Consider the following 15269-nt stretch of genomic DNA (forward strand, 5'->3'; position numbering starts at 1 on the left):
TGCAGGCAAACAAGCAATTAAACTACTGAGATTTTCTACTCAGACCACTAAAGCAAAATCTGGGAGTGAAGCATTAAAGGACTCCCTTCAAAAGTCAAATTAATGCAGGCCAGGCATTTTTTTAGTGCTCTTTTTCTTATGGAAAAGCTGTTTCAATGCAGTCGCTGATCCTGCTATATACTTGACTTGAAGTTTTGCCCTGGTGTTTCTGGCCTTTTGTTCAGGAATACCACATTGTGTCTGTGAGATTTTCTGCATATCTCTAATAGTCACAGGATATCCAGCGGTAGTACTGCGTCTTCTCTGATTTACATTTTTTAATGCTGTATGACAGGTGCGGTGCACATGTCGATTTGAAGGCATTCTACACAAATCCCCAGTCTCCAGCCTCTTTCAAGGATGAAACAGATCTATCACATTGCAGTAGAATTCTGTTCTTTCTAGATCGGGCCATTAGTATAAAAATTATATGTATATATATAGTAAACCACAAGCCTGAGAAATAATGAATAACACCCAAGAGTTCAATTATTTTAAAGTATTTGTTGTGTCTTTCTGACCTGTTTTATGATACCTAACAACTGTGGAATCACTGGTCAAGCTGGAATGAAGGTGATCCTCTAAAAGGTCCCAGAGTTAACAGATTAAAAACAAAAAATAAGGCAACAAGTGTTGCTGTTTTATTCCGTCTGTTTAATTTGAGCTGGCTTGAAATTGACACAGAATTAATTCTGGAAATCCAAAATGCTCCCATCAGCATAGATGTAAGCCAAAGAGAGGTCAACAAGCAGACAGCATGAGAATTGCCGACCTACATAGGACTAGTTTTAAGTGCCTATTTGTTGCCCAAGTTGGAATGCCTTCCTAACGACTTGTAATAGTCAAAGTGGGTGAAAATTGGGGGATTTAATGTGTCTTAGGCTTATGTTTCAAAATACGTACTCCATCAGTTTCTCTCTAGAGAGCTACTAATGGTGGCATGGAAAGTAAGACATTTCAACTTCAGGGTAAATTTCTGTGTTGATTATTCCCCCTCCCCAGCCTGCAGGAAGAATTCCACAGAAAACTAAAATCTCTTTTAAAAATTCTTGTAGTTCTTATTCTTGGAAAGCCTTTTCTGTCCTTCTTGCATCTTCACGGTAACTCAGAATGTAGCATTTTGAATATTAAATCCTACTGTAGCTCATGAAATTTGGCTTATTTGATGTCACAGACTGATACTTCTGTGGTGCTCTCAGCAAAACATAAAACACCAAGAAGATATCCCTTAGAGAATATATTTTTCACAGCCATGCTGGATACAATCCTTGGTTTGATTAACAAGCATGTTCACCACAGAGACTGAATAAAAGCCAAGGATTTTGTTGTTCTGATTCCCTTTTAACACAACTGTTTCTTAACTCGGCTTTTCTGCTGATGCTTTCCAGACAAGATTTGTAAGATTCAGTCAGAAAAAGACAGTTGACAGTTACCAGTCATCCAGCATTTCCCTTTCATGTCTTTCACTGAAAGAAGTTCTCCTAAAATATACCATCAAATTTCATGCCAGAGAAAACCAAGAGGAAGGAGAATGTGCCCTGCTGGGGCTGAACCGCCTCCACGTCTCTTCAATGGGTTGAAGCCCTCTCCCTTGGTGGTCTCCTTTCCCATGCAAGGGGTTGGAGGACAGAGGCCATGGCATAGCTAGGAGGGTGCAGAATAGACAGGTGTTTCCCTGCATCCCCCTGTACCCCTCTCTCAAACATTTTAAGGACCTGTTCTCTCCTACAACACTCAAAAACCAGGTTCTGAAGAAGTATCATAATTCAGAGTATCAGCTGTGAGTTGCAAAATCTTATGGAAAAACTTCTGATGCTCTGAAGGAGCAAATTTACATCACCTTTTCCTGATGGCTTGCAGCTGCAGAAGGTAGACAAAGCGAAGGCTTATCGATAATTTTTGCTGTTCAAATATCGAAATATCGACTTTTGGTAGGTTTTGATTAGCTAACAGGAGAATGGTTTTGTTTCTGTTAATGGAATGGATGTCTGGCTTTGGTGGGTGTTTCAGTCTTGGTTTCCATTTCATCGAGAACCAACAGAAAAACTGAAGGAGGGTGATTTACAATAATAATAATAGTGTTAATAACATCTCCTTGGCCTTCATCTGTTTCTTAACTGAAAGCAATCAAGGTGCTATGACTATATAAATAATTAATAATGATACAATTAATTTTATATCTTTGTCGAATAGTGTTTCCACCATGTGGGAGGAAACTACTGTTCTCGTTAGGCTGATATTGGATTGCAATGTAAATGCAATGTAAATGCAGTGTTAGAGTCCAAGAAGTATAGCAAGGATAAAAAAGGAGACAAATAACATAATGGTTATTTTCATTTGTCTCTAAGGAAGTCTCAAAAACCATGTAAAAGTTTTATGTTTTTATGAAAACACATGTTTTATATTGCCCATAAAAACACAACTTTAAAATAAACAAACACAACTTGCTTGCATCAGAAAAGTTCACTTTAATTAGGCTACTAACGTACCTTTTAACAATATCATTGTCAAATTATGATAATGCTGCGTGACCCATAATTCACACATCTGAGAAATGCTGCCTTTCCTAATGGAATTGGAATAAAATCTTGATCCTTTACTGTAAATTGCACAGCATGTTGGATGAACAATGTTGTGTGCTCGTCTCCAGAGAGTTTAGTGTAAAACAGCTCCAGATTTTGTTTGGTGATCTCAGAGCTGGCTGAATAACTCCAGCCTTCCACAGCTCCAAATGCTGACATGCAGGGAGATGAGACTTTCGGATATTAAAAGCCCGCTCTGTGATACTGAAGGAGATTAGTTTTTGGAATCCATTCATTGACACAAAGGCCAATGCTGAATGGAGGTTATATTTATTGTCTATGAAACCCCTGAGTTAGCTGAAATCACTTTAAGCATGTACATGCAGACATGTATTCTCCCACATTGAGCCAAATCCCCGTGATGCCGCTTTCTTTGAGCCAGGAACAGACAACTTTCAGGGGCTTGGCTTGAAAAGATGCGTGCATGTAACACCCTCTGTCACATTTTACAAGAGGCAATCTTTATGCTCAGATTGTCTAGACGCTGTGACAGAGTGGGAGAGGGCAAGTGAAAGAACAAGCCCTTTTTGTCAGTCATTCACTTTGCATCAGATTCTTCTTCCCTGTGTGCTGCCATTGCCAGCAAAAAGATAAAGGGAGCAAAACCCAAACAAAAATCAAGAAAATGATAATTCGCTGGTTTTCTATTTATATCATTTCTAGTAAAAAGAAAACCCCAAACCACTATTTTTCTGAAACTACCAGTACATATATTTACCATCTCCTGGTTTATTCACTTTTTTCGGAATTAATACTTTGAACAGTTTTATTTTTGCGCCTGGTTTGTCGTTTTAGCTTTTTCCCTCACCAGTGTGTAAATGAAGCATGTAGGGCTGTCTTGTCAGCGCTTGTGAATCGGTATGTGAAATCTTACCAGATTTCAGCGGAGATTTTTTTCCCTGCTCAGCTGAATGTTTGTGAATGAACAACAAGAAAACCCCTTTCCCCCCACCGCTCTCCCAGATTTCCTGTTTGCCATCTCTTTTTTTCTTTCATTTTCTTTTCTATTTTTTCCCGTGAAAACACATGGGAAAAAATAAGAGGAGAAACAGAGCTGGGAGGAGAAAGGGAGGAGGCGATAGAGTTTCACAGGGAGGTGAGTTTGCAAGCCAACAAAAAGACTGTGCACTGTCACAGACAAACAGGGAGCTGCTGTATAATTTTTCAAGCATTAGCAGCAGAGGAATATGCTTTTTTCTGAATCCCATGAGTTTGTCAAAACCAATTTTTTGTGTTGATGTTGGGGTAAGGCATACAAAATAGCCAGCCTGGCAGCTACAGAAAAATGAGGATATTTGAAAAAGGATAGGCTTTTTTTTTTTTATTCTAAGTGACAGATATTGGCTGAAATATGAAAAGAAATATGGAGGGAAAAAAATGTGCTTTGCTATGCTATATATGCAGAGTTCTCTGCATTCTCTCCATGTCTATTTATATATTCTGGACAAAGTATGTCTAGTAAGTCTAATTTTGTAAAGATTTTTCGATTGTCACTGCTCATCGTGCAGCCCCAGGGTTTAGAGTATGTTGCTTGTGTGCCAAGTTGCATGTAAGCATCACCATACCAGTTCAGATCAAGGGCGCACCCAGACGAGCATCTGTTTCCCTAGATTTGTCACGCCTGGCTTCAGAAACTCAGGTTTTGTGTCTAGATTCATCTCGAGTCAATAAGAAAGGGTTTGGTAACACCAGCAAACGGATTACAAGATGTGAGAGCTCACAGATGAAAAGCAATACCAGGTAGCAGGACTAACCTTTCAGGGCTGCTTCTAAGATGTGGCGAATCGCCTGCTGTCTCCCTCCAACTAAAGAGAGGTAGGCACCTAAAATTAAGAGAGATTAACCCAGGCCCTGGTAGTGCCCCATGACGGGGCTGAACAAGAGGTTACAAGAATTAAAAAACCTAAAGCAACCTTTTCCAGGCCATACCCTCTTGGTTTCCTCCTGTCTGGGATCCGGACTTTGGGATGCTCTGCATTTGATCTGTTAATTCTTCTCGGATTTTCTCTAGTTTCTTAACTCATGCAGACCTTTGGCAGCCCCACCGTCTGGTACCAACAGGTTTTACCCTTCTGTTCGGTACTGCATAAAAGGGCGCTTCCTTTTGTTTTAGTTGTGCCATCTGATAACTCTCTCCTACTTTCCTGTGCTGTAATAACTATCGGTTCATTGTGTCTGCTTTGCTGCCTGTCATGCAGAGCTCCATCAATGCAAAAAGGTAATATTGCCTTTAGGGGAAGTCAGCTCTTGTGTAGTTGGCAAGGTCAAACATGAAGCATGAGCTAAGTGCCTCGCTCTGTGTTTTGGGGGCAGACTTGGACACCTCCAGCTGCATGTTTTGGCTGTGGCCTTCGTTTGCCAGTTGTGCCCTTCTGGCAAAGGGTGAGCAAGAGGGGAAGCTCCTGCTGCCTCCCCACAAGCCATTGCCCCATTGCCCGCAGGGCTGGCAGAGAGCTGCCACCACCTTAAGAGCAGCCAGAACCTCCTTCCCCAGGCCCTGATGGGAAACCACCGCAAGGAAGATTTTGCGTGAGCTTTTCCCAACATGTTGCTGCCTATATTCAAACTACTGTGGGGTTTTTTTCAAAGTACTTCACTTTCAAGCAGGGAACTTAATTTGATCCTCATCATCTGCAGGTTTGGGAGCATCAACGGATGAATATCTGTCCTTTCTTTCCTCTCCTAGGATTTTAGATAATGGGCTGTGTGCAATGTAAGGATAAAGAAGCAACAAAACTGACTGACGAGAGGGATGGCAGTTTAACTCAAAGCTCAGGCTACCGCTATGGGACAGATCCCACGCCACAGCACTATCCTAGCTTTGGTGTGACTTCAATCCCAAACTACAACAACTTCCATGCCACAGGAGGCCAAGGACTGACTGTGTTTGGTGGAGTCAATTCCTCCTCTCATACAGGGACGCTGCGTACAAGAGGAGGAACAGGTGAGTTTCAAAGTCTTCTTTCAGTGCTGTATCAGTCACGCAACTACAGCAGGGGCACGACTCTCAGCATCCTGGTTTGGGGAAGAGTTATGTCATGAAATAGTGCAAAGAATTGAAGTCAGGGTGGAGCTGGATCTTCAGCCCTACCTTTGCTAACTTGCAGGTGCTAGTTCACCTGGGAGTTGAGAAATTAAATATTCATGCCCAATTTGGCCTACTGACTGCCTCATCCCTCTACCAGGGAACAGAAAGTGTGGTCTGAGCCACCTCAAGTAGTTAACACGAAATACTTGGCACGGTTACGTCTAAACCCTCCCTCCAAATCCCCTTTGCCTGCGTGGGATCCTGCATTGTGTGTGGGTACCAAACCAAGAGGACTGATGACTCTACAAACTGAAGGCAGTGGTGTGCCTGCTGGCTGCATAAAAGCAGAGGGATTAGAATAGTCAACCAAAAAGTAGGAGTCTTTGGTTTATTTTGCTCCTCAGCAACGGAGTAACTTACATTTGGCTTAGCCACCTCATCTCTTGAGGCTCCTCTCCCTCCTGTTTCTTGTGATGGAGTGTAACTCACCTATCTTCTTCTTTAGGTGTAACTCTTTTTGTGGCGCTTTATGACTATGAAGCAAGAACAGAGGATGACTTGAGTTTTCACAAAGGAGAAAAATTTCAAATACTTAACAGCTCGTAAGTTTTAGGCTTGGGAATATGCTTTTTAATATTTTTAAACTTATAATGTTGACAGTCATATTTGTCTGCTTATCTTGTTAGTAAAATCTAATATTGGATATTCAAGATATGGAGGGGTTTTACTCTATGCTTACTTACTTGTCTTTGCATTTTGCAAAGTACTTTGTTATTTTAAAAACCCAAACTTCAAAGACATGTAGCTTTACTTCAAAAATAAGTGTTAGATTGTGTGATTCACTGCTTACGTTTCACAGTAAACTCACATTCAGAACTGAGAGCACCAGCTCTGTACTTTACCAGTTGTCACAGAAGCTCTGCAAGGCACATAATAACACTTTTTGCGATCTGCTCCAAGTATCTCTACACAGAAGCAAGCTAAAAATCGATTCACAAAAGAGATGTTACCCAGACTTGCGTGCCATGAGTTTAAAAGCATTTTTTTTTCCTTTAAAACGTAGATGATACAGTCGGAACATGCTAGGAAGTTCTGTTAAGTGAGAATGCACCATAGTACAGTTGCATTTGGAATGAAAACCACACTTCCATCCTGGAAATCATCGACTTAAAATTCATTTTATGAGCTGCCCATAGAAAAAAATCCCTTAGCAAGTTAAAAATAACATCTAAAAGTTACTGTGCTACTGACCTATATCTGAACATCTCATAATTCTTGGCTAAGAATATAAAGTTGAAGGCTCTGTGTTATGTTCAGTATTTCTATCATGTAGAGGTAAAAATGGGTTAACAACCAAGTATGTCACTTTCTAGAGACTTTGTGATATTGTTCTGATCTTTTTTTCTTGCACTATGTGACAGTGAGACAAATTCATCCCTGGTGCAACTCCTGTTAATTTTAATAGAACAACTCCAGGGTTGGAGTTGGCTCAATGTGCATTAAAGTTAAATAATAAAAAAAAAAAAACCCAACAGGTAATTCTGTGGAATATTTCATGAAGCCATGAAGCCGAAGAGCTTTGATGTAGATGAAAGCACAAAAACTTCAGTTATGACTTGTAGAGGGAGCAGCAGTTTAAAAACCTCTCTACTCCTAAATTAGCACTTGGGAAAAAACCCTTTTTTAACCTAGCAATCCATTTTTGTTCATGTTGCCTGCTGCTTTCCTAACCTTGCACAAACTATGCCATAACTTGAAACAAAAAGAAATTCCACACATTATAAATTCCTTACACGTGCCAGGTGATGAAATCAGGGGCTCACCGGGACTTGTGGAGCAATCATACTTGGAGTCAGTGGGACGGAGAGATTCCCCTGCATGTGGGCGGTTTCAGTACATGCGTTTTGATACAGGTAATTACTGCCTGGAGGAGGGTTTTCTAAGAGAAAAAAAAATCAATGATTTTCCTGTAGGATTATAGAAGCTCAGTTCCCATCATAGTCAGCTCTGTCTGCTTGTAAACGTGGACCTAACACACTTCTGGAGTGCTGACAGTCAGGCTGAGAATCTCCAGAAAGCAGCTTTTCTGTGGGAATGCTTCTTCTCTTCACTTATATCAGAAATTATATGAAAGAAGCCTGCTTTTTTAAGAATCTGCTCATGCTGGTTGCAGCCAGAAAGCATATATGTGCATAAAACTGGTTTGTCTGGAATTTTTGGAGGGTTTGGATTTTTCCTTAACTCTCAACAAATGAAATTTCATTTGCGCTTTGAATTAAAAGTTCCGGACAGCAATACCTGAGATGGCACACAGAGAGCTATTCCGGTGATTTGAAGTCAGGTACGATACGAAGGGCAGTCTGGGGAAAAGAGGTAACTGCAGGGATGGTTCAGAGCAGAGCCTGCCTCCAGGGCTCAGGAACACCCGGCCATGCCCAGCATCCCCAGCTCCGCCGCCGCACACCTCGGCTAGCCCCATTGACTACCCTCCTCCTACCTCAGTTGGGTGCCTAACGTAAAGAGCTGTGAAAAAACAATGCGTTCCTCCTCCTCCTTTCTGGCAGTGCTTTGAGAGATTTAAGCTTCTCTGTCAAAGCAGAGGGGGTTTGTTCCTGCTGTTGTGATCACCTACGAGACAGCATTTTTCCGCCCTAGACATGATAAAATACCTCCACCTAGTGGACTCTCTGTACAGTAAGGAGAAAAAATGTAACGGTACGATTTATCCACCACAGTATGGCATAATCTCTCAGAAATATTCTACAGCAACATATGGGGAAAGGGTTAGCACTTCAGCTGATAAAATTAGGGACGTAAACAGACAGGGCCATTTGCCTGACATACTAATGCACACAAGATGTATTAAAATAGTGTCAGCTGCCAGCCTCTAGAAAAGCTACTTGTTCTTCACTTTTTTTAACTGTAGAATTGGAAACTTCTCCTTTTTGACTAATCACGGCCATTTTCTAGTTGTTTTCCATGGAGTTCGTACTCCTTCAAACTGTTAAAGTGGAGTTGAGAGTTTAAAATAAGAGATCACCTTGACACAACCATCCCTGCCAGTAATAGCTTAGACAATGTGTTTTCTGTAACTGGTTGCTTACAGAAGAGGCTGAATTCTCTGGCCATGTTTGATAATAGTGTTTTATTTAGTGAACCAATCTCTGTTTTACAGAGAGGAGAACTGAGAAAGAGTTTCTAAGCAGTCCAGAAATAGAAAAGAGGATGCTTATTAGTAACGGTAGGAGTTAAACATCAGTGAATCTGTTGCTGAGAATGAAATACAAATTGCTAAATTCCAAATCCTTGCATCCTGTAAAAAGCTGAGGAATAAACTTATCTTAAAGCTGTGCATTCTACAGCAATGTGCATTGTCTGAAGGGCAGTACCGTGTACACACATGTGTATGGCCAAAATTGACACTAAGCCTGTGGAACACTGCCATATAATGGTCCTGTATGGACATCTTTGTATTTAAATGTTGGAGAAGAATTGTTTTCTGTAAGTATTTGAAAATGCAGATAAGTCCTTTGCTACTTCAGATACCTCCTCTAGGTGACCAGGAGAGGGAATCTAGACAATGAAGTGTGATCCTTAAGAGCTACCTAAAACTCCATGTTGATAGATAGCTTTCTGATGCCTTCGGGTTTCAGATTAATTATCCCCATAGAAGTTTAAAATTAGCAGTGGATGTGACAGTGTTCTGTTTGGCAGTTTTTCTATAATATCTCTCAAGGGTGTGTATTAGAATAATTGCTATGGAGACGGTTTTCAATTTTCTAGTCCAAATCCAGCCCTCACCAAACCTGATTTCACTGGGTTGTTATGCCTGTTTATGCCATTATGCTACGTTTGGAAGGCTACATTACTAATCATTGCTGAAATAATAATAGGTGTAAAGAAATGAGTATATTATTTGGGTTTAGATGCAAACAGCTCTCTCAGAAGCACGCGGGTGGTAAAGAGGTGAGTTGCTGTGGATTCGTACACCGCGCAGCTGCGGGTGCTGTTAGCAAAGTCAAATCACTGTCTTTACAGCTGTGTCTCGCTCTCACTTCTCCTCCTCACCTTTGTTTCTGCAGGGAAGGAGACTGGTGGGAGGCCCGGTCCTTGACAACAGGCGAAACTGGTTACATTCCCAGTAATTATGTGGCTCCAGTCGATTCCATCCAAGCAGAGGAGTATGTTTTCTTTTTGTTGTAAAGACCCATTAGTCCTGTATTTGAAGGAGGTTCGAGGAGTTGGTTTTGATTGATTGCAGCAATTTTTCAAATGACTTACATTACATTATTTTTATTTCAGTTCTTAACTGCACTGATAAATAATTAGGTAATTAGTAACAAAAGAAGCACAAGCTCCGTGCTTTTTCAATGTCAAAACAAAGGAAGGAAACCTAAAGGAACACAGGTCTCCTTCCTTTATTCCAGTGTCAACTAATTTCAAAGGTGCCCTTGCTTCTCCTGAACCAACTCGTAAAAATATTTGGAGTCAATTAGTGTGCAAACTGTGTATTAAAAGGGGCATGTTCTATCAACAAATACCTACCAATAGGTAGGAGGCCTACAACAGTAGGCAGCATAATGAGGACATATCTATGCGAAAAATGGAGTGCTGTGTGTATCCATAGTATTTCCAGTATAAAAGGTACACTGGAGGAGCTTATATAGCTGAGCAGATACTACTGTAGTCTGTACTCCAGCTGGTACTTGGTTGATTGTGAAACCAAAAAAAAAAAAAAATTGCTGCAGGAAGGAAAAAGGTATCGAAACTCTGAAAGCCTTATACAACCACAGTAAAGTGGTTGCATCTGGTCCTTCTACTGAGGTTTTATAGCTGTGCTGCAGCAAAAATATTGAATACTGATACATCACTATGTAAGTCAAATATGTAGTTTACAGTAACATCTGTAAAAACGCTACTCTTCAGCAGCAATGCATTTTTCTGCCCTTTTCTGTGTCTGTTCCTTCCCCCTGCCAAGTCTTGCTCTCTGTTTCTCAGTCTGGCCTTTGTCGTAAGACACCAACCAAACAAGCATTCTCAGCATCTACTGATTATAGGTTTAATGCAAAGTGCTACTGCACAACGTATACAACATCTACTGCGCAGTTTGTTACATTAGCGTCCCACCACAATAAAAGAGACACAGTATGACAAAAATGGTTGAATATACTTGAGTAACCATAGTTTCTGCAAATAATCTTCCATGTCTGAGCTCCATGACACTACCTAGTAATCCTATGTAGCATTTGTCTTACTATTTCTGATGTTTCCCTAAGGTGGTACTTTGGCAAACTTGGCCGAAAAGATGCTGAGAGGCAGCTGTTGTCATTTGGAAACCCCAGAGGTACCTTCCTGATCCGGGAAAGTGAAACTACCAAAGGTAGGCCGGCCAAAGCTATTCTGACTATCAGTGAGAAATATATGAGAAAAATTGTGCTAAGTTTCTTACTGTTTCCAGTGGTATGAAGGTAGAGACAAGTGTCGTCTTGCATATATGTGTGCTAGGGAATTAGATGTCTGGACATCCCAGGTCTTAGAGTGAGTGTTCAAAGCAGAGAACAATCCAAGTGCAACCCATGCCACACTTAACCCATGGTACCTGCAGTGCAAGTCATGCACAGGCAGGGTGCTCTGCTCTGCTGTCACATTCTGAACATCACACTGTCTCTCTCCATGCATGTGTTGAGGATACTACCATTGCAATGGTGTTGGGTGGAGAGCGGCCCCTCAGAACAGCAGCTGTGGGGCTACAGGAGGCAGACCTCCTGGTGTCCATATTCAAGTCCAGGCATAATCAGCAAGCTTACTGTGAACAGATGCTCGGAATCTCCAATTTAGTTTGGTGAAAATTACTACTTACATCTGAACAAGCAGAATATTTGAACCTTCTTGGCCTGGAAGATGTAAGATAAGATGGTGGGAGGGAGTTATTGGTTTGGGAAGATTAAGGGATTTTTTGGCCTTTCCCTTTTGAAATGCTGCATCGCTGGGGGAAAAAAAAAAAGAAAAAAAAAGATATAGCCGTTTTAAATTCATAGCTTAACAGTGAAAAGACTTGAAAATATTTCTAATTAATACATTCATAAAGTATTCAACTGTATCCATTCTGTTGAAGTCAAGTGGAAGGATGTATTCTCCTCTTTCCCTCTGAAAATATTGGAAGAGTTCCAGTTTCCTTGGTGGGTGCTATCTTTGCTTTTACATTTTGCTCATGAGGCCTGTCAACATCTTCTTCAAAGCTTCAAATGTATTAAAAGATCTCTCTAACTCATAAAACGATCGAGGAGAAAACCTGCAACTAAGTGAAAACAAACCTGGCCATTTCTCAATTAACCAGCAATCCAAAACAATAGCTGTGGGAAGCGTAAGTCGCTAGAATTAATTCCATGTAAGTTCTGAAGTCTAATGATGGTTCATGTAATTGAAGCACTGACTTGTCAGTGCTTTGATCAGAGCACACTCTTGACAGCTAGAGCTAGCATGCAAAGTGGTTGGAGTCATGGCTGGTAAAGAGGCTTAAAGAAGAGAAGCACTACTTCCCACTCCTCTCTACCTGACCTACCTTCAGATGATGCATTCTGTCATCTAAAATTGTAAGTTTTACATTTTTGCCTCCTGCAGTCACTGGATTCATCCTTTGCTGCCTGTAACTCTGAAAACTCTTTCTGATGCAAAATCTGAATAGACACGCTGTTGTTTCAGACAGCTAATTTCCCATCTTGTCACCCCACAGCTTCACCATACCTCATGTAGCAGTGAGACATTCTCACCAGGAGCAAGACAGGCTCTAACTTGCTCTTTTTCTGCAAATAGCCTCCACCTGTTCGTTTTCACCAGCAGTTGTTGTGATGTGCGCGAGGAGGAGGACTTCATTCCATTCTGTGCCGAGTTTAAAAACTCACTCGTATAGGCATCCATGGATCCTAAAAACAAACACAACACTGTTTCTCTGAACCACATTACCAGTTTAGTCTGTTTTGACCATTTTTTATACAGTGATAGGGGATATGTTTTGCAGGGCTGTTTACTTAGCTAAGTCAGGGCTTTTCTCTGGAGCTTCTTGTGAGGCACAAAAGCATTGGAGAAATGGAGTAATCCATCAAGGACGAACTTATAGCAGCAAGCTTAATTTCCCTCCATTTGAACTTCAGGCTTTCTACATCTTCAGGCTAAGTTTGCATCAAAGCCGTTGGAAAAAAAACCAAACATGCATGGTTTTTGTCAAAAATGCCTGTTTCCCTTCTCATCCTTGTGGTGTTTCAGTAAGTTGTTAGAAGAAAGCAGAGGGAGCTTGTTGTTCATGAGAGAGAAAAAAGTCAGCTGGGAGGGCTCAGATGGTGCATTCTCCTGTGAGTCTTCTCAAAATGCCTTACTCCAACTAGTCTTGGGCTTGAGGCAGGAATTGTTTTGTGACCTAGAATCGTCCCTTCTGCTTTAAATAATAACAATAATAAAATTAATCAGGATCATGTTAAAAGTATCATCATGGATGACTTCAGCATGAATTTAACCTCCCCTGATCATGGTTGCCTTCTCTTCTTACTTCCAAAATAAATCACATGGAGCCGGCTTTTCATTTTTTCAATGCCTGACTACCCAGGTACTTCATCAGCTCTTGTCTGTATAATCCTTCACCTGGTTTCAATCTGCACCCTCCAAGGCTGTCTGGTTTTAGGTTTGTTTTTTTAAAAAATTCATTAGTATGATATATTGTAATGTCGTATTTCTACCCAAATTTTTATTATGTACATCTCTTATATTTGAATTTATCATGAGTTAATAATGAACAGTATAAATAACCAACAGCCTAAATAAATGAATAATGAAATCCATCTTGGATCTTGTTTTTGTCCAGATTTGAACTAAAGCTCCAGTCCTGCAACTTGATCTGAGGTCAGTGGGGGTCCACAGAGGGCCACCCACACAGCTCTGATTGCAGACCTGGAGCCACAGATTGTTTACGTTTTCCTAAAGAATCTAAAATAGTGACCAGATAGGCAAGGAGCGTGACTAAAGAAAATACAGCTGCTGCCAGTGGATCAAAACTCACAAATGCGGAGGTGGAGAGCACTGCCTGGAAAATTTTGAAAGTAGGCTGGCTAACAGTGTACAACACAGAGTGGTGGTACAAAGCATACACAAGATGTCCTTGCAAATCCCCAAAATACTTTGAACTCAGAGGTACTTACTCAGTGGGAGAACCTCCTCAGAAAAATATCCTAAACAAGCAGTATTTTTCTACACTTAGAAATAAAAACCCTGTCATTCCTCTCGGGGTGTCTCCCATTCGCATAAACCAGAATCATCTGTGTAAGTGCTGGCTCTTTTCCTCTTATTTAGAGGATAAAGAACAGGGAATTTGAGAAGTCCTTGGAGTCAGGGTGGAGACGTTTTGTTCACTGCAGCTCCCTCAGCAGTGAGCCACCCACCAGCGCGACTTGTTGCAGGTTAACATGGTTGGGGAAACTTCTTCCTGGGGAGACATCCAGGAAAGACATCTTACACCAGGAATCTGAACCACCTAACTGTGGGTGATTCTTTAAACCATTTAACTTGTCTGGAGGTAGTTATGGAGGATGTCAGTCTGCCAGGTGTGTTGAAAAGTACCTGGACTGGGGGTAAGCAGCAGTCGTTGCTGTTTCCTATTAGACCTGTAGGAAATCACTCCACCTTTCACGTTGTCCAAAATTGTCTGCTGGTGGTTTTCCTTTCCTGCCCTTAGCTGACATGGTTACCAATGAAAGCAGCCCAGGCTTCAGAAGGAGGACATTCCTGAGATCTCTGCAGATGCCAGTTACCTCCATTTTTTTTTCTTTTTAATGCCTGAATTACCTTTGAGTAAACACAATATTCTTCTGAGCCATGAGTGAAGACATGTCTTCTCCACTGCCTTTGAAATGGCCGTGCTTTTGCTCAGAAACTGCATTATGCTGTAAAATGTGGCTTTGCTTTTGACACTGTAGAGAACCAACACGTGGGCATCACTGTATGTAGGACAGGACTGTGCTTCAAATTAAGACACCTGAATGTGCAGGTCCCCATGTAGGTGGCCAAACTCCCTTTACAGTCAACGGGAAGCTGGGGTTCAGTTCAGCTGCCCACGACTGCAGACACCAAGTACTCAAACCTGCGTTATGCCATCGATGACTACAGTGCCACAACACTCATTGAAACTAGGCTGGGATTCAGCTGCCCTAATAGCACCAGAAGCTTATGTGTGGGCATCGAAATCGAGCCCATAGCCCACCTGCAGACAGACATCGCTACACCTAAAACTAAATCCAGCCCCTCAACTGGGTTCCTTTACCTGGCCGTGAGCATCCCAGAGCAATTTGAAATGCCTGCAGAGCATCCACGTGGATCGGACAAAGGTGAAGGCCGGTGGGAAGACTGCAAAGCAGAATGTCCTCGGGCATCTCACGTGTCACTTAACCCCTGTGTTTGGGCATCTGAATCCCACCAGTAAGCTCTAGAGCTCCAGCTTGGTTTTGGAAAGTGTAACATGTAGTTCTTGCAGATCTACTGGTGCACAGTCTTGGTGTGGTACCACCTTCCAAAGACTGTGACGTGCAAAGTGTGCTAGTTTGGTTGTTTAGTGTTTATCAAGAAGTTTGGGATCC

The 15269-nt window shown here is 41.5% G+C and overlaps 1 protein-coding gene across 6 annotated transcripts in view; it reads left to right on the forward strand.

The window, feature by feature from the left end:
• Positions 1–15269, forward strand: part of FYN (FYN proto-oncogene, Src family tyrosine kinase) — a 139757-nt gene that overhangs the window by 95642 nt on the left and 28846 nt on the right. For all 6 annotated transcript variants that reach the window (XM_074580925.1, XM_074580929.1, XM_074580924.1 and 3 more), the window contains 4 exons: positions 5308–5565; positions 6155–6251; positions 9732–9830; positions 10926–11029. In XM_074580925.1, coding sequence (XP_074437026.1) covers positions 5319–5565; positions 6155–6251; positions 9732–9830; positions 10926–11029 — 547 coding nt within the window. In that variant the 5' untranslated portion in view covers positions 5308–5318. The remainder of the gene's footprint in view (positions 1–5307; positions 5566–6154; positions 6252–9731; positions 9831–10925; positions 11030–15269) is intronic.

Source organism: Larus michahellis, chromosome 3 (assembly GCF_964199755.1).
Source record: "Larus michahellis chromosome 3, bLarMic1.1, whole genome shotgun sequence".
Taxonomy (NCBI): Eukaryota; Metazoa; Chordata; class Aves; order Charadriiformes; family Laridae; genus Larus; species Larus michahellis.